Source organism: Pleurodeles waltl, chromosome 2_2 (assembly GCF_031143425.1).
Source record: "Pleurodeles waltl isolate 20211129_DDA chromosome 2_2, aPleWal1.hap1.20221129, whole genome shotgun sequence".
Lineage (NCBI taxonomy): Eukaryota > Metazoa > Chordata > Amphibia > Caudata > Salamandridae > Pleurodeles > Pleurodeles waltl.
The window spans coordinates 259,826,696-259,850,488 of NC_090439.1; the positions used below are offsets into that span (position 1 = coordinate 259,826,696).

A 23,793-nucleotide genomic window follows, 5' to 3' on the forward strand; every position below is an offset into this window, starting at 1 on the left:
TTTGTCATACCTGTTGCCCATCGGCCTCTGCCATATCAATGGTGCCACGCTTGCACGACGGCGCACTCCACTTTTGTTTTATGTGGTCGTCGTGTGTTTGCTCTGGTAATGCTATGCTCAGGTGCTCGCCGAGGCCAACGATCTGCGGGCTGCTCCTCTCTGAGCCGTGTAGGTGTGCTCTGCGGGTTTCACTGCCGTTTCACCTGCCCTCCTACGCACTGGCATTCAGCCTTTACTGTTCACACTTAGCACCCACCTCAGTGCTTAATCTGCCATCTGGGTCTCGAGATCTTACTTCAGGTTCATGTGCGACTCTACTATTGTACTGCTTTTGTTGCCGATGTGCTTCTCTGTTCAAGTGGTGGGTCCACCTAGTGGAGTCGCAGTTTATCTCCGACTCCCGGCCATTTTTTGAGCGGCACCAGCTGCTATCAAAGTTAGCTGTATGGGGCTATTACGCCACTTTTGAGAGCGCCGTCATCGGGTTCCCTGGTCACTGGCAAGTCTGCTATCTGCTCCCCCCTTGAGATCCTTTCAGGAGGGGTTATGGTGGTGGGGGAGCAGTCGCGGGTCCCGGAGCTCCCGTATTCTACTGCTCCCACCATGCCGGTCTTGGCCACGCCCCTCCGCTCTGGCCATGTTGTGCTTTATATAAAAAAATATATAGCACATGGGCAAGCCTTGCATCACAGTCCTTGAAATGGGCTAAGCTTTGATGATTCACAGTTCTCCTAAATGCGAAAATCCTAGCACTTATTATGCTTCTGAAGAATCATCCATGCCCATGTCATAACCTTATTGGTCAATTACTTCATCACCTCCATTACAGCCTGCTACTCTACCAGGATTTGCTGGACGACTTCAACATCCCTTACAGTATCTATAAAAATGAGAGATATTGTAAACTAATACAACCTTTCCAGACTAATTGTATTTCCAACTCATAAAAAGGGAAACAACCGCCAGTTGATTTTCTTACCCTTCCTCAACCATCATATACCTAGGCAATACCATGAACCTAGACTGGACAAACCACCCAACACTACTATTTCACACAGCAAACCTCGAGAGCTGCAAAATAAGACAAACAAAGCCAGAAGAAAGTTTGGAAAAGACCTCTAAACATCATGTCCATTCTGCAGGTTTCGGAAGAACTGAGAACAGTGGCAGCAGACAAACACAATCCACTGTCATTGGAACACCTCCCCAATTATTACAATTCCTCAACCCTAAACGAGTCGACAAACTGGCCTCCCTCACCAAATATCCGCAATAGAATAATCCTGCGCCACATTTTTCTCCAAAGATTTAAATGCAGGCAGAAGGGTTAGCAGAAAGCTCGAAAAGATCTAGCATAAACTGCAAACTCATGAAACATGACGGACATTGAACAAGTTTGCAAACTAACACTTCACCAACCCATCTCATAAACTAGATATTCCTAAGGCAACCACTATCGCAAACACTATGTTTGACAAAATATTCAAAATAAACAAAAACATTAAACCGAACCTAGATTCAAAACTCCAACCACAAATTCCGAAAAGTGTCATTAGAAAATGTCCTAAAAACGTGACATGCTAAAACACACTCCAGTTATTGTATCGACCAATCCTTCATTTGATGTATATAATCCCATTACAGCTTCAGATCCCTCACTCTTTCTCTGGAAAATCATCGAGAAAGCAGTCTCAGTACAACTCATGTCTCAGATCTCAAAGAATGACCTCTTGAACTCCTTCCAATCGGGAGTCCGACCCAAGTTCAGCACAGAGACCGCGACATACCACTTATTAGATGGTATTCTTCATGCATCTAGCCATGGTGACGGTGACGTTTGCCAGTAGGCGCTGTTCTGTCTGTCTGCTGCATTTTACTCCATTGACCAATGTATTATATTATGTTGATAATTAGCACTTTCCAAAATCTTGTGAGGCTTAATGTGCTTGCTCACTTGCTAAGTACGTATCTATTTACTATGTATTCTAAAATAATCAATACGATTTTCATTGTATCCTACAAGCACTTCAGCGGGTTGGTTGCAAAAGTGTTTGAAGTACTTTGGCTTGTGTGGGGACTGTGCAATGCGAGAGATATGGAGGTAAACCAGGGGAACTGTAGAGCTTTACAGCACATAAACATAGGTGTTGTGGAGAGTGTTAAAATAGATGTAGCCCACGAGTTCTTCGCATCTTTGTCTATAGTTTGTTAACGTTAGAGGTAGCTGTTGATGGTGTCTGTTTATATGTGTGAATGCAACAGGAACACGCCTGCACTATCGTCTGCCGCCAGTAACACTGAGAACCCTGGTTGCGGAGGGGTTGTTACAATTTGACTTTAATAGGATCTGTTTAGTCCATAGATTAGAACACATTAATGGGCTACGCGCTATGGACTTTGAAGCCCATCAGGAGCATTGTTTGATCTGTGAGAAATAAAATACGAGCATAATGCGAACACACATCTGAAGAAGTGCTGCATGTATAGCCATTAATGTAAATTGGCGCTGTGACTTGAAGGGGATATGGAGACTGGAGCCCGAGGCTAGAATGGCATGGAAGTAGGCGTGAAGCAGTATTTCAGTCCTAGTGAAACTGATTAATTGTAAAAGCATTGAAATATGTTGACTTACATGTTACAGCCAAATGTATCATTTTTCGTTTACTATGGTTTCAGAGACACGTATATCATGCCATGTGAGTGTGTAGGCTTTGACACAATTTTTAAAGTTGTGTATTAATGTTTAGAGGCTTGTTTAAATCTGCCCAGGGACAGCAGAATCAGATGTGCATGTACACGGCCCACTGTAACCCTACCAGAATAGAAATTCTTGTATAGTTTATTAAAACTGATAATGCGTCCCTTTATGATAATTTATTACACATCAGGACTCGTTTTAGGCCAATGAATCTTTTGACCCAGTTGAGAGACACCTTAGGACGAGATAGCTAATCAATATGTCAATCAATAAGTCAATAATGTCATCAATATTTATCACAACAATACATTTTACTTTAGTCAAAGTCATTAATCAATTCAAGACATTACCATGACCTTGCAGTCATGAATAACCACACCAGTTTAGTAAAACTTTATGAGTTTTATTCCCTATTAGTAACAATTCTAAAAGCAGGTGTGTTAATCTCAAAACCAAGAAGCATAATAGCATTGTCACGATATGGCATCTTTGATAAGATTTCATTATAGCAAGAATCACAAACATCAAAATATAACACGGCGTGAACATAGATCCATTAATCGGAGTGTCAACAACGCGTCAGTTCAACAAAGCATAGATTCAGTCGTTTGTCTATTTGCGTCAATTTAGGAACACCTGTCCTAACCACTAATTAGCATTGGCATGTTGGGCTTCATGCAAAACAATTTGGAACACCAATTTGGAAAACATCTAACTATGGTTCCTGTCAAAAGTAAGCAGTTGGTACCTAGAAAGGAAAAGCAAACAGACAAATCACAATTGTATTGTCATAGTTACCCTCCAAGGTTTAGGTCAGCACTCAGGTTCAGTCTTCGTCTTCAGGACATCAGACTAATCGGCATCAGTCAGAATTCAGCTCCAGGGCAAAAGGGGCACTTCCCTCATAAGGAGGTAAAGTGTAAATGGGCAATCTAAGGACGAGGATGGTTCTAAGCAAACCAATAAGTCACCAAACAGAGTGACAAAGTTTCTGGATAAAATCAATAGCATTCCCTAACCAACCTAAATGGCTCCCCGTGTCATGGGTTTTTATCCCTTTTTCGTTGTACATTCCCCTAAACTCCTATTGGATCTTAGTTATACCCCACTATCTTTATCCAATTGGAATATGGATTATGTCATTAATCTTTCGCCCCATATTATTTTGCAAGCTTTTCATTGGTCCACATGATTGGCGTCTTCAGAGGTAGCACATCCGGTATGATTTCATCCTTCTGTAATTCTTTTGCACATCTTTTGGTCAGTAGCTCCATTGTCTTCACCGGTTTGAACGACCTTGTACATTAGTTTAATCTACACTGTTGCATTTTGATTAGCAATTTCTACAAGCAATGGGGATTTCATGGGAACGGATCTACTATGGTTACATTCACCTTCTAGTTTGAAGAAAACAAGGGGTCATGTCCTTTTGCGAGTCAGCACACTGCAAGATAGGAAAAATAAGTTTAATATGAGAGCCTAGCATCTAAGCTTCGGCTCATGCTAACTTAAGGCATACAAAGATTTCAGCACAAATTCAATAACGCGATCATTAATAATTAGTACAAAACCACACTTTAATATCATATTTTATCAATATTAGTCATTTCTATTAGTTCTCGTATATATTGGCGGCCACTCCCCGTGGTCACATTTCAGGTGTACGTTTAAACAAAATACATTAATACAATTAATTAAGCGGCATTATCAAACACTGGTTCATAAGCATTTCATGTTAATATAGATTATGTAAGCTACGCTCTCTCAAAACCATAACTGCCAAGCAGGAGCAGTAGGGAAATACACCGCCCACATGTACCACAGCAAAAAGCACACCATTGATGGGGAGAGGGTGTGACCAGACCTGCCGACCTCAGAACTGGGGAAATAAGATTGGAGTTCCGACATCCTCAGATTCTGGGCAAATGGTTTGCTCCCTCGCACCTAAAAACATGAACCTGACCTTGGGTATATAACTGTTGCGCATATTAAGTGCTTCAGTGCCTTTGGACTGAACTCCTACTATGTAAAACTGCAAAAAAATGATACGAAGCGCAGAGTTTGTTTTTGTGAAGTGTCCCTTATATCTTCACAACAGGATTATTTGTCTTCATAAGTGTAATAATTCAGTCAACACAGCATGTGTAAGGATAGTTTTGGGCGTTCATCTTCTTTGTAAGATGTCAACACCACACGAGCAGAGAGGTTGGTCTCTAATTTTTCCCTATCGGACATTTGTCATTAGGTTGAGAACCTCATATTTTGCATATTCAAATGCGGGTGACTCTGTAGACATTCATCCCTTGCACTCCTTTTTAGGATCCCTTAAATTGAAGTTGGAAATGTTCTTTTTCAGATTTGCTGATGAGGACAGCTACTCCACACCTCCCTTATAACACTTTCTGGGCTTCTTTAGAGCTTCAGAAAACAACATGCAGCAATTTTACTGAATTTTATGATGCACATAAAATGAAAGCTTAATATCTTTTTCCCTCTCTTTCTTCTTTTTCGCACCGGCACGCCCATGCGCAGTCTGCTCAGAGGGTTCTCTAGCTGCAAAAATTATTATGAGGGAAACGTTTGCTACAGGGTTGCCTTTCACTTCATTTACCTTTGTGGGGAAAAATGTGCAATCGGAGACAAGCATCTGCAGCCCTCTATCAAAACTCGTACGTCTGATGGAGTACTGTGCCTCTAGTGGTTCACTGTGTCTCTGTCACCCATGACATCTCTTCTTTGACCCATCTCACCGCCGCTCCTGCAGTATGCGCCACAGAACTGGCAATGGGTTCCCCAATTAGAGTGCACTCCCTCTCTGGTGACTGAGTCTTCCATCCCTCCCCCATCTTACTTCTCTGACTAGAGGAGCACAGATATATTGCACATATTCTACAGCTTTAGGGGATCTTTAGCAAAGGCTCTCTCAGGACCCTTCAGAGATTTGGACAGAAATTTCTCTTAAGGGGAGTCTGCTCTTTGCAAGGAAAAGGGAACTAGGAAAGACGATTTTAGCATGTATAAGGGAGTACATGACGCATGCCAGAAAAAGAAGATGAAAAGAGCCGAACACTGGAGGAGGTTGGAGTGAACTAGGATCTGTAGGTTTAATTGTGGCTTAGTAATGCCTCCAGGAGACAAAACCTAAGAATACAGCACATAGAGTCATGTAACAAATGAAAGAAGAGTTCACATAAACAATAAGAGAGATCAAAGTGGTAGAATTATTGACTAACATACCATTGCGTAACATTAGCCTCCTTAGCCCCCACAGTACGGGAGAGCGAGCTTCACGGGTCCCCCTCAGCACAGTGCACTGTTCACATGCCTGAGAGCTCCTGACTGGGCTGGGGAGGACCCAATCCACATACTTTGCTTGGGGGTTGAGCTCAAATTTTGTTACGCCACTAACTACCGTAAATGATAATTTGTATGCTCAGTTGAAAATGATCACTCTTAACTAAACAGAAATCACAAGGCAAATAACAGTTATTATCACATAGTCTTGGGAGACACCCAGCAGCCCTTTCAGAACAAGAGTGCTAAGGGAGTCTCTCCGCAGGAGACACCTAGCTTCAGAAGTCACAGTCACCCCCTGGTATTAATAGCTACCGGGGAGGAGAACAGGAGTTGAGCAAAAGGAATTAAATTGACAGCTGGTCTCAGGAAAGTTAGGGCAACAGTCTTAAGAACCGGAATGGAGCGATTAGCAATATAGAAATAGGGCTCGGACAAGGTAGGACTGAATTCTAATACCCATAAAATAGGAAAGGCATGAGAGAAAACAAAAGGATCAGGAACACCAACCTACCTAACTGGGAAAGCAAGACAGAAAGAGGAAAGTTAAAACGGCAGGCAAGGAGCAAGATTTTGGAGTATGCACTTTGTAAAAATACTGAAATACAGTACAAGGAATCTGCAGTATTAACAAGAGCAAGACTGTCAGTATGCGGGCAAGACAAGTGTTAGAAATTGGGTTTCTGGTTGGCTAGGGTATGCAACTAAGCCAGGCAGAACCCACCCACTCTAGTCAAGGCAAGGGAGTTACATGTCCAAGATAACCCCTGCTCACCCCCTTGGTAGCTTGGCACGAGCAGTGAGGCCTAACTCGGAGGCAACGTGTAAAGTGTTTGCACAACACACATGACGCACTATCGCCCCACAAAGGAAACACCACACCAAGTTATATGGAAATATACTGTATTGTACACAATGCAATTATTAGACCAAACATCACATATCAGTAATATCCTGCTAACTTAGCATTTGTCAGAACATTACACATTAGTTACTCTGCAGAACTAGCAGTAGTCACATATAACACACAGGTTACTCAGTATTCTGAAACATAAGCAGTAGTCAGGAAACATGTACGTCATTACACCAAAGCACTTGTCATAAGAATATCATAAACGCCCATATTAGGAACCTTATAAAACATATGGCAAGTCAGAAAAACATATTAGCATGTTATGCCCATAAAAGGAACAGTTGAATACACATATGAAAACATCATAAAAACAGGTAGGCAACATATACATCAATAAAGTCTCTAAAAAGAACGTATGCCATATACATTGTCTCTGAGTAGTACCTGCTTAAGATGAGGGCACCTCCAGTGCCAGTGGAACGAAAATGGTGCCCCCGGCGCTCCTCTGCACCGAATGGGGCCTTTCACTAATTCTGGGGTTGAGGGGGACGGCTCTGTATTAATGACAGGCCCCTCCTAGGGCCGGCAATCGCTGGGGGCCCGTCCGGGCCTCAGCCGGCCATCATGAGGGGGGCCAAAGTCTGCCAATAATTCAGGAAGGAGGGGGGGCACCACGTATCCCCTCCGCTTTAATAACAGGCCTCTCTTGGGGCCTGCAATCTCTGGAGGGCCCCCCGGACCTTCACTGGCCCTCCAACGAAGGGGGAGCCAACACAATGCCACGGGCCCTCACGTGGGGCCACAAAATGGGACTGGCGACGCGGGGGGCCTCCAGTGAGGCTTCTGCCCCGCCCGCCGTCTTTTACAAGTTCCCTCAGGGCTCCGGTGGGGCAGGGGGAAGCTTCCTTCTCCCCCTTGCCCTTCCAAACAAGGGAAAGGGGGCCCGGTGGGGTGGGTGAGCCTCCGATGAGGCCTCCTTCCCCGCCTGACGTCTCCTGGAACATGCGGCGGCCCGCCCGGCCGTCAGAGAGGGCAGACACCAGAGTAGGTGCATGCTTGTGCTCTGGGGGCACTCCTGAGAGCGCACTTCACCCCGGGGGCACGATAGGAGCATGCTTGTTCCTTTCTTCGCCTTGCAGCAGTTTCCTCGTTCCCCGGGGGCACAAAGACTAGCGCGACTCCAGCGCTTCACTAAATACAGCCCGGTTTGCAGCAGTGATCTTTCTACAGCACCAGCGCTTCACAAAGCGCTTTACACTCTTGATAAGCCCAGGTCGCGGTGGTGTTTATGGGATGCAAGGAGCGCTCTCAAAGCGCTTGAAGAATAAAAGGTGCAGCGCTTTCCCAAGTGCTAGTTTTGACAAATATTGAAGCACTCCTTGTGCTTCACATGTTTGCAGGGGTCAGGGGCCACAGCACCCTGCCCCTGGGGAGCAGAGATCAGGAAAAAGAGGCACAGGGGACAGTGCCCAGAAGCAGACCAGCGCAAGGGGGATGCAGGCAGTTCCTCACAGTGACCAAGCAGGTCACAGGTCAGCACAGCAGCAGCATTCCATGGCGGTTCCTGGTGAGTCCTTCCAGCCTTCTGTTCCAGTTCCAAAATGTCTCCAGATTGTGGGAAAACTCCCCTGTACTTATATTCAGTTTTTACAGTGTTTTAAAATGGCAGGGGAGAGGAGGTTTCAACCAGTTACAACTGATTCTGGGAGTGCCCCCTCTCTCCTTCAGCACAGGCTCCAAACATCAGTTGGAGGTAAACGACCCAATTGTGTGAGGCCAGGGCACAGCCTTTACAAATGTAGGTGTGCCCTCCTCTCCCTTCTCTTAGCCCAGGAAGACTATTCAGTATGCAGATGCACCTCTGTGACACCTCCACCCTCCCTGTGTACAGGCTGTCTGAAAAGTATTCACAAAGCCCAACTGTCACTCTGTTCAGAAATAGATTGGAGAGAAGCTGCAAAACACCAGTCATAAGAACAGAGAAGTGCTCACTTTCTAGAAGTTGCATTTCTGTAATAGTAATAGAAAATATACCTACACCAGTAAGCAGCATTTCTTACCACCATTACAACCATACCAAACATGCCTGTGCTACCCCTTATAAATCAGACAATACCCCCTACAAATACAGCAGGGCATTTCCAATGCAATCCTATGAGAAGGCAGCACTCACAGCAGTGAGACACCAAGTTACACTGTCAGTACCAGGACAGGCCACGCAACCTGACACATGTCCTGCCTTCTACATACATGGTACCCTGCCCATAGAGCTAGCGAGGGCCTACCTTAGGGGTGACTTACATGTAGTGAAAGGGGAGTTCTGGGCCTGGCAAATAAATTTAGATACCAGGTCCCTGTGGCAGAAAACTGTGCACACGGCCTGAGACAGGTTTGAAGGCTACTTCAGTGGGTGATGCAAACAGCGCTGCAGGCCCACTAGTAGAATTTAATTTACAGGCCCTGGGTATAGATACCACTGTACAAGGGACTTAAAGCCAAATTAAATATGGCAATTAGGTGTAAGCTAATCATACCAACTTTATATGGGAGATCACCTGCACTAAAGTGCTCAGAGTCCTAGAGCCAACAGCGAGAGGTCAGAAAACAATGGGAGGAATTAGGCAAAAAGTCAGAGGATGAACCTGCCACAAGGGCCAGGTCCAACAATAAGGAACACAAATCTATAGGAATATGGCACCTGCAATACAAACAGGAACAAGAGCATAGGACTGAGGAGAATAAATGTGCACAGTTGCAAAGCAAAACAGGGGACAGGAAGAGAGGACCTACTGCAGTAAGAGAAGTACCTGGAGTCGAAGAATAATGAATGTGCATGTCACACAGCAACAAGGACTAGACCCCGAAGCAGAGCAGCAAGCTGGCCCAGGTTTAAGCAGCGTTAGTAGGAAGGCAGTTGTGAGAGACCCGAGCACTGAAGTCACAGAGAATAGATAGCTGACTGACTAGGGGAGAAGCACAGGTGCTGGGAAAGAGACAGATATGAGTAATTTGCTGAGCTAGGTGCTGGAAATTCACTCTAACTGGGAGAGTGGGGGCGCATTTGAACTTGGAAAGAGAACTTTACTGAGGCCATAAGAATAAAGATGGTCAGAACCAGCACCAATGCACAGATATAAACAGAGCCACAGAAGGAAGTTAAGAATCGTGTGTATTAAGAGGTCAGCAAATCTGTAGAGACGAGGAGCCACGCAGCTTGGTTTGCAGTGTGTCAGGTAGTGTTCTGTTGTAAACCATGGCAAAGGCAGGCCCTCACAAGGCCCATGTGAGAGCCAGCTGGTGGCGGGATTTCAGAATTTTGACAGGTGCTGCTGCAAATTCACCACTATCCCGCCGTGTTGTCATTAATATGGCAATCTTGCAAGGAAAAGGAGAGGAGGGCCAGGAGTAATGCGAATATCTCTGTAGGGCAGAGATCTTCAATCTGAGGGTCGCGACCCCCTGGGGGGCCGCGGAGCCCCACAAAGGGGGTTGCGCATTCCCCCAGCCGATCCTTAACTTTCATTGATTGAGTCTCCTGTGCTGTGAAAGGAAGCCATTGTGCCTGCTTCCTGAAAGAAATACAAATGTGAGTTAGGAGTTGATTTGCAAATGTAAAATGGTAAAATAAACAAATGTAAATGATGCTTTGGTGCCGGTTCTGGCTTTAATTGATCGAATCACTCAAAGCTTTGCGATGACAAATATTTGTTCTCTTTGAGTGGTAGTGCAAAGAGGTGAGTGCTTTTAATTGTGATTGTATATACAAAGAGACAGATTTATGCTGGCCTTGCGCCGTTCCAACGCCACATTAGTGTTATTTTTTTTACGCTAATGTGGCATTGGAAGGGGAAAAAAGCTGCGTCATATTTACAAAGTGGCGCAATGCTTGCATTGTGCCACTTTGTAACCCCTTGTGCCTAATTATACCTGCGTCTGGCATAATGTATGCAAAGGGGACATTCTGGCACAAGGTGGGTCCGTAAAAATGGCGCAAAAGAATCTGTGAGATTCCTTTGCACCATTTTTAATCGGCATTTAACGCCTGCTAAGTGCAGGCGTTAGAAAGAGGCTCCCATTGATTACAATGGGCCTCTGGGTGCTTTGCAGGATTAGCGTCATACTTTTTGACACTAATCCTGCAAAGCGCCGGACTAGCTTAAAAAATTATGACGCTATTCACCCTAACTACCACCATGGTGCTCCATATTTTAAATAGGTTGTTACGTAGTGCCGTTAGTGCAATTCCACTTTTCTTGTGCCCCCCGTAAGTGAAGCGCCACTTATCATAAACCTGCCCTGTAGTGCTTACTACCCCTGAGGAGGTGTTGAAGGGACAGCTATAAAAAAAAATGATTACATATGTTCTGGTATTACTTAAATCTACATTTTGGAAATGTTATCTTTAACCTTTTTGTGCATTTTTAGTGCCCTATCTTATACCTTGTGTAATACAAATATAAAATAATGACTTACATCTTCACAGTGCTTTCTGTCACAGCTGTGACCTCATAGCACTGAAAATACACAAGTCACTATTCTCCACTGCACCAAACCAAAATTGAATTCTGTGACTGCCTGGCTATACACAGAACTCTGCAGTGCAATAGCTAATAGAGGTTTCATAATGCACTACAGTGCATTTCCCAATGAGTAACCACCTTCTTAGATTTATTTTTCCTTTAAGCGACTTGTTATTTTATATGTAGCTACCTAACAGTGAAAGACTTAAAATAAAACGTACAGAATATTTTTGGGCATATCTGTGGGGCTTGCACCACCAGAGCATCACTTTTATTGATTCTCCGTCAGCACAAGCCTCTCATTCATACCTATGAGGTGACGACCAGCCACCCTACGTGGCTTTGCATGGCCTCATAGATATGAAGTATGTCAAAGCAGCGCAAGCCACTGCGTTGCCTTACTCTGTGTCGAGGAGGCATTCCATGGGTTTTGCAGTGGGTGTTCCCTCACAACACCCTTGGCTTTTGACGCTGCCCAAATTTCCAAAATCACAAACTGGAGCATTGCCAAATCCTTACGCAGGCAGAATGAGGAGAAATGTTTTCATTTCTCCTAAGTTTTTTCTCTTTCCATGTGTGTTGCATTCTGATGCACACATGGAAAAAGGAAAATAACTCTCAGGATTGTTTTTGTTCAGGAAGGTGCCCCTTCCTGCACAAAAACAACCCTGCCTACATTGGTGCTAGGTAGCAATTTGTGCGCCAGCACAGGGGGAAAGGGCAGGAATGCACTGTATTTCATAAATACTGTGCATTCCTGCCCTTTTATATTGGCGTAGGGCAGTGTAGCAAGAAGACTTGCGGCGCTGCCCCACGCCAATTCCTCATATATTCAGACCTTTGTTTTTAGCCACACAACCTGACCACGCCCACACACTCACTGACCTTTGGTTTGCTAAACACTGTTTCATATTATTTCCTCACCATTAAAAGTATTTGCAGTGGGAAATGGGGATGTTTATGATTGTTGATGATGAGGAGTACCAGGTTCTAGAATTTTTTGTCAGGAGCAGGTCCTTATGCCTAAAAAACGTTTGAGAGGGGGTCCCGGCATCAAAAAGTTTGAAGACCTCTGCTGTAGGGGTATACTAGGAAGAAGATACTCTCCTCGTGCCATTCATGTTGTGGCAGGTTCCACGCCTAAAATATGAAAAAATTTGCACTGCACTTCGATCGCACACACAGGTTCAGTGGTCAATAAACATCGACACCTGAAAACAAGGGGTTAAATCCGTGATAAGAGATGAAACAGTCAGTGCACAAGCAGGCATGTAGGCAGGTTAAAATACGCCCTGGCCAGGTTTCGTCTCCCCGTTTTCCAATAGTTTTAATATCAGTGGCAGGATATTGAATTTCCGTTGTGAGATTGTTAAACCTTCATAGACCATGCCCATGAAGCGGCTTATATAATTTCTAACGTTTTGGCAACAGTAAAAAAATAAAAATAAATCACAACTGCTGGTAGATGAGGCACCTACATTTCTGCTGCTTATTTTTCAATACAACCTCCATTTTTGAAAGTTCGAGAGGCTGTGGATCATGTACGTTGTAGCTGTTTGATATTTGCTTAGTCGAAGGGCAGCTGCGCGCTGTACAGGGCCAGAGACGTTCAGTGGCGGTTTTGAAAGTGTAGTGTTCTGTAAGCTGAAGAGGACTGTTCCTGCGTTGTGATATGGTGTTTTTTTTAAAGAGTTGTTCTTTAAGATACTTACTAAATAAGAAAGACCTGAGAGCAGTCCCACCTCCCTTGTCTGCACTTTGTCTGTTTAACCCGTAGAACGGATTTGAATTTTACACTGCGGGTTAGCTAGAAAAAAAGAGGCAGATTTATTCTGCTTCACTTTTCAGCAAATCATTTTGCCCAGCCCTACTCCCTAGCATGAATTCCAGCGGGTCGACCATGCCTTCAGTTCTTTCAACCTTATTAGAATTATTCTTTTTTTATTCGAGGAATTCTGGTTCTTGAGAACTGTTTGAACAGAAAAATACTGCCATTTGAAGCGGTGCGCTAAAACACTTTCCTATTTGTTTGAATGTGAAATCTCTGTTTCTCATTTATTTCTACAGTGATGCTAAGAACATGGCAAAAGATGTGAATGATGCACTTCTGGACATAATAAGTAGTGATCTGACTGTGGACAAACTTGAAGCTATGAAAACCTTGGCTACTTTACGAGAAGAAAAACGTTATCTCCAGGATGTGTGGTCTTAGAATTCTGGTTACTGAAAACTAGCATTTTTTGTTAACATGGAAGACATTTAGAAGGCACAAGTAACTTTTTTTGACCAGGCAAACATTTTCTATTGTTAATTCACTGAATGCCAGCTCCCTACGTCATTGGGTAAATCCATGTCTTTTACTCCAAAAAATATTTTATGTATCATGAATTTGACAATAGCTTTGTATGATCTGTATATTGTAACAGAAAAAAATATGATCCTTTCTTCAAAGACGAGTTTTTTTAATCTTATTTTTTAAGTGCATCATGCTGGCTAATGTCTGTGTGAGTGGGATTTTCAGTTAGAGGAAACTATGATCAATGAAACGAAAGTTCCCATTCTATTTTATTATCTTGGAGCACAGACATATTGATTTTATATATGGGTCTAAATTCCTTGGTGGTGAGTCATAAAAGTTTTTTTAAAAGTTGCTAACCTACAAGTAATAAATTGATGTCTATCATTTACGTCCATTTCCACTTTTTTTTATGGATCAACAAAATTCCCCTAGGTTGTGCATGAAAGTCTATGCAAGTAACAGATTTGCCAACACGCCCCAGCAGATTCTCTGAATGGCAGATAATTCCTTTGACTGTATGTACCGGACACACGTATTTGCACGTTAATATATTTTTTTTAACAGTAAAATATTTGTCCTTTTGAGAAACCAATTTCCTATGCAGCTTAGTGAAATACGGGTAGAGAGCTAGAGATGAGATGCATTTACTTCCAATTTTATATGTGTTTTTCGTGGTAGAGAACGTCAAGCAAAATATGTGTGAATGCTTAGAATATTGGGCCAGATGTAGGAAATTCTGAGTTTGCGACTTGCAAATTGCGAGTCTGAGCGACTCGCAATTTGCAAGTCGCGAACCCGGATGGAGGATGGTGTCCTTGACACCATCTGCGAATCGCAAGGGGGTCGCAAAGACCCACCTCATTAATATTAATGAGGTGGGTCGCAATTTGCGACCCCCTTCCGATTCGCAGCACTCACAGGTATGGTGGCCTGCTGGAGACAGCAGACCACCATGTCTGTGACTGCTTTTGAATAAAGCAGTTTTTTTTTTGTATTGCAGCCCGTTTTCCTTAAAGGAAAACGAGTTGCGATACAAATGAAAAAATGAAACGTTTTTGTTTCATTTTTTCAGAGCAGACAGTGGTCCATTGGAACACTGCCTGCTCTGAATTTTTTTTTACAGGGCCATTCACAAAGGGGGAGGGGTCCCATGGGGACCCCTTCCCTTTTGCGAATGGGTTAGCACCCATTTGAAATGGGTGCTAACTGCGAATTGCTTTGCGACCGCGTTCGTGGTCACAAAGCAATTCTACATCGCGATGCGAATCGTAAATAGGAAGGGGAACACCCCTTCCTATTTGCGAGTCACATTCCCATTTTGTGAGTCGGTAACCAGGTTACCGACTCGCAAAATGGGAATGAGCATCGCGATGTGCTTTATGCATGGCGCAAACAGCGAATTTAGCTGTTTGCACCATGCAAAAAGCTTTGTACATCTGGCCCAAAATTCCTTTGTAGGTTTTCCACATATTTTGAATGGGTACCCACTCTGACCTCTCACGTTCTCACTTTTACCTCTAAACTTTGTAGATCAGAAAATTCAATGTAGTTGCTGATTTGCCACCATACTAAGTTGAATGAGAGAATCATAATTGAGAAGCATGCAAGACAAATTTATGCACGGTGGATAAACGTGCTGTTTGATGCGAAGCCTTTTTGTTCCAAAAAATGACTTCAGAAGCAGGGCGTGATTGATTATGCTTAAATGTATTGGTTGACATTTGGTACAATACGGTCCTTAGCATTTAAGGCCAGGCCAGCTCTGGGGTACTGAACTGGCAACGGAAACGAAGTTTTATCTCACTTCAGAATTTCTACCAATAATCCATGCTGACTCAAACAATAAACAGGTTTTGTGTTTTACCAGGACTTTTTCGTCGAGTATGCCTGGAGTACACACACCTCACTGAAAATTTTTTGCGAATCGTGCCTGGAAATTCCAATGAAGTTCACACCTGAAACAGGAATCTGCCATATTAGTCCTTTTTGTAGGACAGGTGGAGAGCAAAGCTGAAATTGTCTCCACGCCATGTTGTTTTTTAAGATTATCTTTTTAGATATTGAAAACATGATGCGACAGTGAAAGACAGTGGGTATCTTTTGTCCAGTAATTTTTGATCTGTTTGGGCAAGCACTATATTAGCTAATCAGGCAGTGAAACACTAATATGGATATTAATTATAATAAAAATATCTCCCCGACATCAAACTTGCATTCTGTAATTGTCTATTAGCCATCTGATTTGAGTTAAAAAAATTAGATGAGTCTTTTGTTACATTTTTATATCAGAATACCTATATTTATCAATTAATTCTAAGGACTTTAATGGAGTAAATTATCTAGGGGTTAGCATACTCACTGGTGAATACCACCAATGCACCTGCAGTGATTCTTAATTCCAAGAGAGCATGTTTTCTTTCTAAGGGATATTTGTAACTGCAGATCCCCCACCTTGTGAATAGCCCCAGGCTCCAGACCAATCAACAAAGTAAGGTGCATAAGTCCCTCTCCTGATTGAAGTCAAGGGCACTGACTCGCTCCTGTTCTCGAGGCCATTTCCACAAAAGTTCTGCCTCACATTCAAAATCATCAGATTAAGTTGAAGTCCAAATAGAAAGACAAGAAAACAAAACAGGATTCTTCCCTGTCCTACCACTTTAACCCTGAGCAGTTGCAGGGGCCATTAAGGTGCCTCTCAGTCCTAGTCTCCTACTGAGGATCAGATTTTTAACTTATCCCAATGAACTCTAAATACCTAAGTGCATCCGCGACATTGCAACAGGTTGAGGCCATGTTGTGGATTTTCACCACGCTTCCAGCTCATTTGGGCTCCACACATCGGAAGAGGCCTCCAGAGGATGGATTACCTTCCTCAATGCTCTCTGTGCCATTGATGCCGCTCTGGGTTCTGGGGAGTTTCCCACATCTTTCATAATATGTTTGTGTCAGACTGTTAAAAGCCAGCATAACCTAGGAGACAATGGACATGATGGGGAGAATGCTCAATATAATGATGCCAAATACCTGTACCAGGCTTTGCAGGAGGTCAGTGAATTGGACACCCCCCATGACTCTGGTGATTTACCCCTGGACCCTCAATGGAAGAATCAGCCTCTTTTGCTGTGGTCATCCAGCATGCAGCTGATGCTTTGGACCTACAGCTTCCATCTACTGAGATCAAGACTAATGTGCAGACAGAAGATCTGCTGCCTGGGCAGACATTTACCAAACTGCTTCTCCCTTTCAATGAAGTTCTCACTGACATGTTTTTGGGCAGCTGAGCCAAAACTTGCTTTTGCCTTTTTGCTGCCAGTAAATAGACAAGTGTCTCGACATCACAGACCTGCCCCAGGAGGCCCTGCCTTCTTCACTCAGTATCCTGCACTTGAAGCCTGGAAGTACAGGCATTTACAAGCAGGTTGAACCCTAGCTTGTTGCCTATAACTTCCCTGACAGGAAATCTAAACTTATGGAGGCGTTTGAAAAACAGAGGTTCTCTTCTGCCAGTCTCACTCTTCATTCTGTGAGTGTCAGCTGCCTCTTAGGAACAAATTCACATGCAGTGTCAGATATGGTCAGCGAGGTCTTCTTGATAGTCCCTCAGGAATTTCATATCAATTTACTGTAAATCATACAGGATGGCTAAAATGCGGTAGAGTACATAATTTGTTTTGTTCTGAACACCACAGGCAGCTAAGGCAGAGCAGTCAGTACCAGCTTTGTGCTTCAGCGCCACACAAGGACGAGATTCAAAAACGTGTTGGGTGACATCCAACCCTCATTGATGGACATACTATTTGACAGTACCCGTCTCTTCCAAGATAAGACAGACTCTACACTAGAGCACTTCTAAGAAAGGTGGGCTGCAGCTCTCTACCTAGATCTTTTGGCAACAGTGCAGCAATATCCTCATCAATTTCACCCCATTCAAGGCTCCTGAAGTGGTTTGGCTCAAAGGCAACAGCACCCCCACCAGGTCCTTTGAGGTCAGGGTAGGAGATCAAGGTGGCAGTGTCAAGGCCATCAAGGGCATCCTACTGCCCAGTCTCTTACCTTTCCCGCTTCAACTACCAAGCAGCTTTAGTTTGCCCTTGGATGGTACTAGAGTTATTTCCTTTTGTGAGCTTGCCACAAACAGTCGTAGACCACCTCCAGAAGACGGCAAACCTCCTAACAGCTTTGGTTTTCTCAATCAATATGCCAAAGACATACTTGACTCCTTCGCAAGGGCTCCTGTACTTTGGGGCCATTCTCGATATGGTCCAGGACATTCGGACTCTGATGTTTCAGCCCTGCTTCTTTTTCTGGTGAGAGTGTTTCTGGAACTTCTTTTCCTCCTGCATCCTTCAATTCAACTATGCCAGATACAGGCTCTGCAGTGGGATTACAGGTCTCAATGAGCTCAGCACCAAGGGAGCCTGTCCGATTCCATTCTTGGTGTTAGAAGAGACTGTAAATAATCTGCTGTGGTTGCTGCTCAACCACAATTGGACATGTGACCGCCTATTCCACGCATAGCTGAGAGTGATGATGGACGCATCATTATTGATTTTGGGAGGCCATCTGCAGAGGTGGAAATCAGATAACTCTGGACTCCAGCTGATACCCAGCTCCACAGCACCAGGTTGAAATTGTGGCCATATGCTTGCCTTTGAAGGCCTTCCTACCATCCATCAAACTGAGGCTTGGTCGCCCACCGACATTTGGTACTGCAACAAGCCTAGCGGAGTGGGGTCCTGTTGCAGAGGCTTTGGGTTTCTAAAGTTGTCTGGAGCATCAGGGCATCTCTGATCATTAACACCCTGACAGGATCTTAAAATGCCAAGGTGGACAAGCTCAGCCAGCAGCACAAATGGTGGCATAGAACGATTTCCAGGTGTGGGGAGAACCCTGGCTAGATGTTTTTGTCACCATCAAGAAAGCACACTGTCAAAACTTTTGCACGTTGGGGTTCCTATGAGAGCTGTGGCTAGAAGACGCACTCCCGCTGGAGTGGATCCCATGACTCCTGTACAACTTAAAGCCTCTGCCTCTCCTTGCCAGAGTTCCGAGGAAGATCAGAACAAACCATACTCGGGTCATCCTATTTGCTCCGGATTGGACCAGAAAAGTGGGGTACCTGTAGCTTCCTGGCATGAGCATGTATCCTCCAATCATGCTGCCACTTCAGGAGGGTCGTCTGTCATAGCAGCAAGGCAGCAGCTTGGATCGCAGACTGCACCACCTACACCTCCATGCATGGAGATTTAACAGCAGCAGTTGACTGCTTTCAGCCTACTTCTCGAAGTTGTGGATGTCATTCGGGCGGCTAAATAGCCAACCATTAAATCTGTGTATGCCATGCTCTGAGATAGGTTTTCTGCCTGTTGTGGTTCCCTCCATAGGACCCTATTGCAAGCAAAGTTTTTGAATGTGTTAACGCGTCCCAGTATGACTAATTTACTCACTTTGGGACTCGTTTTAGGCCAATGAATCTTTTGACCCTGATTGAAGACACCTTAGGACGAGATAGCTAATCAGCATGTCAATCAGTATGTCAATAATGTCATCAAAGTTCACAGTAATATGACAATTTCAAATTAATCAAAGACATTTAATAGAACTTGTAAACCACCATGACCTTTCAGTCATGAATAACCACACCAGTTTAGTATGATTTTGTGAAGTTTATTCCCTATTGATTACAATTCTACTAGCAAGTTTATTAGTCTCAAAACCAAGAAACACATTAGCATAGTCACAATATGGCAACAATGATAAGATTTCATCAAAGCAAGAATCACAAACATTAGAATATAACACGGCGTCAGCATAGGTTATTTTTAGCAGAGTATCATCATCGCGTTATTCAACAAAGCATAGATTCAGTCATTTGTCTATTTCCGTCAGTTTAGTAAATCCCTTGCCTAACCTCAAATTAGCATTGGCATGTTGGGCTTCATGCTAAACAATTTAGTAACACCAATTTGGAAAACATCTAACTAAGGTCTCTATCAAAATAAGCAGTTGGTACCTAGAAAGGAAAGCCAACAGACAATTACAATTTCATTGTCATATAGTTACCCTCCGTATTTGGGTCAGCACTCAGGTTCGGCCTTCGTCCTCAGGACATCAGTTGACTCGCCATCAGCCAGGAATTCAGCAATCAGGTAAAAGGGGGCACTTCCCTCATAAGGAGGTAAAGTGTAAACGGGCAATATAAGACAAGAATGGTTTTAAGAACCAAACAGCAAACTCTTTATGCAGAGTAACAAAGTGTCTGGGTCATAGCAAAACGCGACAGCATCTCCCTCTCATCTATCTCCTATTCTCTCCTGTTCTGATTTACTTCCTGGTGTCAAGGGTTTTTATCCCATTTTTGTTGTACATTTCCCTAAAATGTGGTTGGATAAGGGGTTGCACCCCACTATCTCCCTCCATTAGAGTTCCAATTACTTCATCAAATTTGTCACCCCATAACAGTTCTCACGTATTTTATTGGTCCTTATGATTGATGTCTTTAGCGGGTGGAATGTCCGGTAGGATTTCATACTCTCGTAGTCCTTTGCACATCTTCAGTCAGTGGCTCCATTGTCTGTACCGGTTCAGGCGACCTTGTACCTGCCAGTGGTTTATTAACAAAACCTTAATGTATAACCTATTATTATTAGTTCAAAATCATCTCTTAATCTAACATTTTATAATTATTAGTCAGTTTCATTAGTCCCCGTATATATTGACGGCCACTCCCCATGGGCACATTTCAAGCGCACGTTATAGCAAAATACATTAATACATTTTTTATGCGGCATTATTACACATTAGTTCATAAACATTTCATGTTAATATTGATTATATAAGCTACGCTCTCTCAGTCCCTCCTCTTATGACACTTGTCATCACACAAACCTTTCCCTTCTCAACCTTTCATTTTTCTCAATATGCGCATTTCAACATCATCTCCCCTGTGTGATTTTTCCCAAATTTCTTTGAACATTTTCTCCTTTTCTCTTTCTTCATTTCTTTTGTTTTGCCAAATTTCTTTTAATTCTTTCATTAACTTTGCATGATAACCATAATCCCAATAAACATATCAGGACAATCAATAGACCCCCTAATATTTTTGCAAGAACCCCGTTCCAGATACTACTAAACCAATTCCCTACTTTTGTAATTCCTTTCCAAACTCTTTCCCAAACTCCAGATTCCTTCAGCTCCTTCAAATCTGCACTATCTCTTGTTAGGTTAGTAAGCATACCTCTAATCTTTTTGCTGTTATCAGGAATGAACGCACAACAATGGCGCTCATTAAGCATTTTACAGACTCCGCCACTCTTCGCTAAAAGAATGTCTAAAGCAAGCCGGTTTTGAAGAGTCATAGCTCTCTCCGCAGCAAGTTCAGTATCCATCAGGAGTATAGCCCCTGTGAAGTTTGTCAGCATGTTATCCACAATAGTAGACAACTTTCAAATCTTTATGGAGTTTAGAATAACCCCAACTGAAGGAATTATGGCTCCAAATATGTCACCAACGACAGCAGCCGCTGTCTCTCTCTTTTGTCTAGCATGTTGTAATTCAGAAATTTTAGGAATTTGCTTTAAGTCATCAATCTGGTAGATCTTTGGGAAAACTATTCCCAAATAACATGTCCCATGCCATCCCTCTGGAAGACGGTAATAAGCATTGAGTCCACAAATATAATAGATCCCACGGATCGCTGGATCCTGTCCATTTAACATGAATGTCCATTTACTCTGAAACAAAAACACATGCCTGCATTCACTCGTTCTCACAAATAAAGTGTCATGATCAGATTGTGGCCTATATATACAAAGCCTACCTACATGTAATGCATCTATACCTAATTTACCCTGTGTCTTTATTGCGGTGTAAGCATAATAATTTCAGAGCGTACGTTTTTCTAATCCCTTTTCTAGCCTTTCCTTTAATGCTTTTCGTCTATCATCAGTGTGATCCAAGAAGCTCTTTTCTACAGGTGTTAGTAAGCAGGTTAGGTTATTGCGGTGCGCATAAGCTGTCCCAAATGTCCGTGTTGGCTCAAAGAAACCCCTAACTAATTTTATGCTGTGTTCTTTAGCTAATTTGTTTAGAAACTCAATCACAGGCACAAAGGAGAATACTACCTCAAAGTTAGAGCATAAGTATTGCACATGTTCCTGATCATAGAATCTTGTTAATAGCAAACTACAACTTATCCCATATGTTAATGGCATACTATGATAAGTAACCCCTTCTTGCACTGATGAAGGAATCTTTGTGCACACATAACAATTCTTTGCATCCATTGTGTCAACATACTCATTCAGCAAGCGATAGAAGACATTAGTAGATAGTTCCCCTTTTGGATTAGTTCCCTCATGCAAGTATTTTACATCCTGCTCAAACTTCTCCCATGGTGTTAATGTAGCAGTCTCAGGATTTGAAGCATTGTTAGTCACTTTCTTATCCATCAATGGCATTCCCACAATCACACCTATAATTATTATTGCACATACAATAGCTAAAACAGCACTCAACCAACCACACATCCTACCTTTATTACTATTACCCCTTGAGTAACTCATTATCTGTAAAGAATCAGATAGCAGAATAATATAAAACAAACAATCAACTTGAGGACGATATAAAGCTCTTTTTTTTTTTTATTCTTTTTTTTTCTGTGCAAAGTCTCTCTCTGCTGATGTTGCATACGCCCATTCAGGACCTGCGTACCTTCTGTTTGCAACTCTTTCTTTTCAGTTTACGTTCACTTTGCAACTCTCCTTCACTGAGATCCTCTTGTCTGGTTGTGCCAACTTCTTCCTCTATTGTTTCACTAGAGACCACTTTCTCTCTTGCAGCTTGTGGCTTCGGCCAGTTATCTCCCTTATCTGTTTTCTTCCTGCTTGGCCTTTCAGAACGTTGAATAGCACCCTCCTCTTGTGCTATGGTGTTTTCTCTTGATGGACCTGCAAGCGGCTCAGGAGGAGTCAGAACAACTCGACTTCCTTCTGTCCCACTCCCTTCGCCTTTAGGGTCTGTTACGGGCTCAACTTCAAACCTGTATCCGTCTGCTTCTGGGAGAACCTCTCTTTGCGTTGGTTCCCCTGTTACCTCAGCTGAGATAGGCTCACTGTCACCCCTCTGGAACTTGTTTTGAGTGACTAAGCCGTCCTCAGCGGGCTCTCCTTCAGTCTCAGTTCCCCCTTGAATACTCTCCGGCCCTGAGACTTCCTTCTCTGCAGCTGTTGTTTTGGATATTTCAAGTTCCTCATCAGTTGGACACGTCACCTTCTTTGTGTGACTGGCGTGTATCCAATTCGGAAGGCCTGCACATTTCACAGCAGTAGTTGTTGTCAGTATTACTTGATATGGCCCCTTCCAACACGTCTCCAAACATGATTTCCTCATGTATTTCTTGACAACCACCCAGTCACCGGCTTTCAGGGTGTGACCTGGATCGCTTATTGGTGGCAATGTGGTAGCCTCCACCTGGTAAGAAAAAGAGCGGACCACATCAGCCAGACCCTTGCAGTAGTCCAACACCATATCATCCGTGATATTCACAAGAGCATTTGCAGGCACTGTGGGCAATCGCATAGCTCGGCCCATTAGAATTTCATGTGGAGATAGTCCTGTTTTCTTGTCAAGTGTATTTCTCATTGACATCAGTACTAAGGGCAATGCATCTGGCCATTTCAAATTGGTAGCTGCGCACATTTTTGCCATTCTTGACTTCAAAGTATCATTCATCTGTTCCACTAGTCCTGATGCTTCAGGGCGATAGCTACAATGCAGCTTCTGCTCAATGTTCAATGCAGCACACAAGAGCTTAATCACCTCATTGTCGAGGTGTCTGCCCCTATCTGATTCTAAAGAGATCGGGAATCCAAAATGTGGTATTAACTCGCTAAGCAACAGCTTTGCTACTGTGAGGCTGTCATTTCTACGTGTAGGGTAAGCATCAGTCCAGTGACCGAAAACACACATAATCACCAATACATACCTCAGTCCTCCACACACAGGCATTTCAATGAAGTCCATCTGCATCCTGCTAAATGGACCACCAGCGTTCCCAACGTGGCTCATATTCACCACGGTCCCTTTCCCTGCATTCATCTGTTGACAGATGACACACCTGTGACAGATA

At 43.4% G+C, this 23,793-nt stretch overlaps 1 protein-coding gene across 1 annotated transcript in view; it reads left to right on the top strand.

Moving 5' to 3' along the window:
- Positions 1-14,052, top strand: part of MTRR (5-methyltetrahydrofolate-homocysteine methyltransferase reductase) — a 543,648-nt gene extending 529,596 nt beyond the window's left edge. The window contains exon 15 of the mRNA XM_069219713.1: positions 13,433-14,052. Within this exon, the coding sequence (XP_069075814.1) occupies positions 13,433-13,577 (145 nt within the window). The 3' untranslated portion in view covers positions 13,578-14,052. The remainder of the gene's footprint in view (positions 1-13,432) is intronic.
- The last annotated feature ends 9,741 nt before the right edge of the window (positions 14,053-23,793 follow it).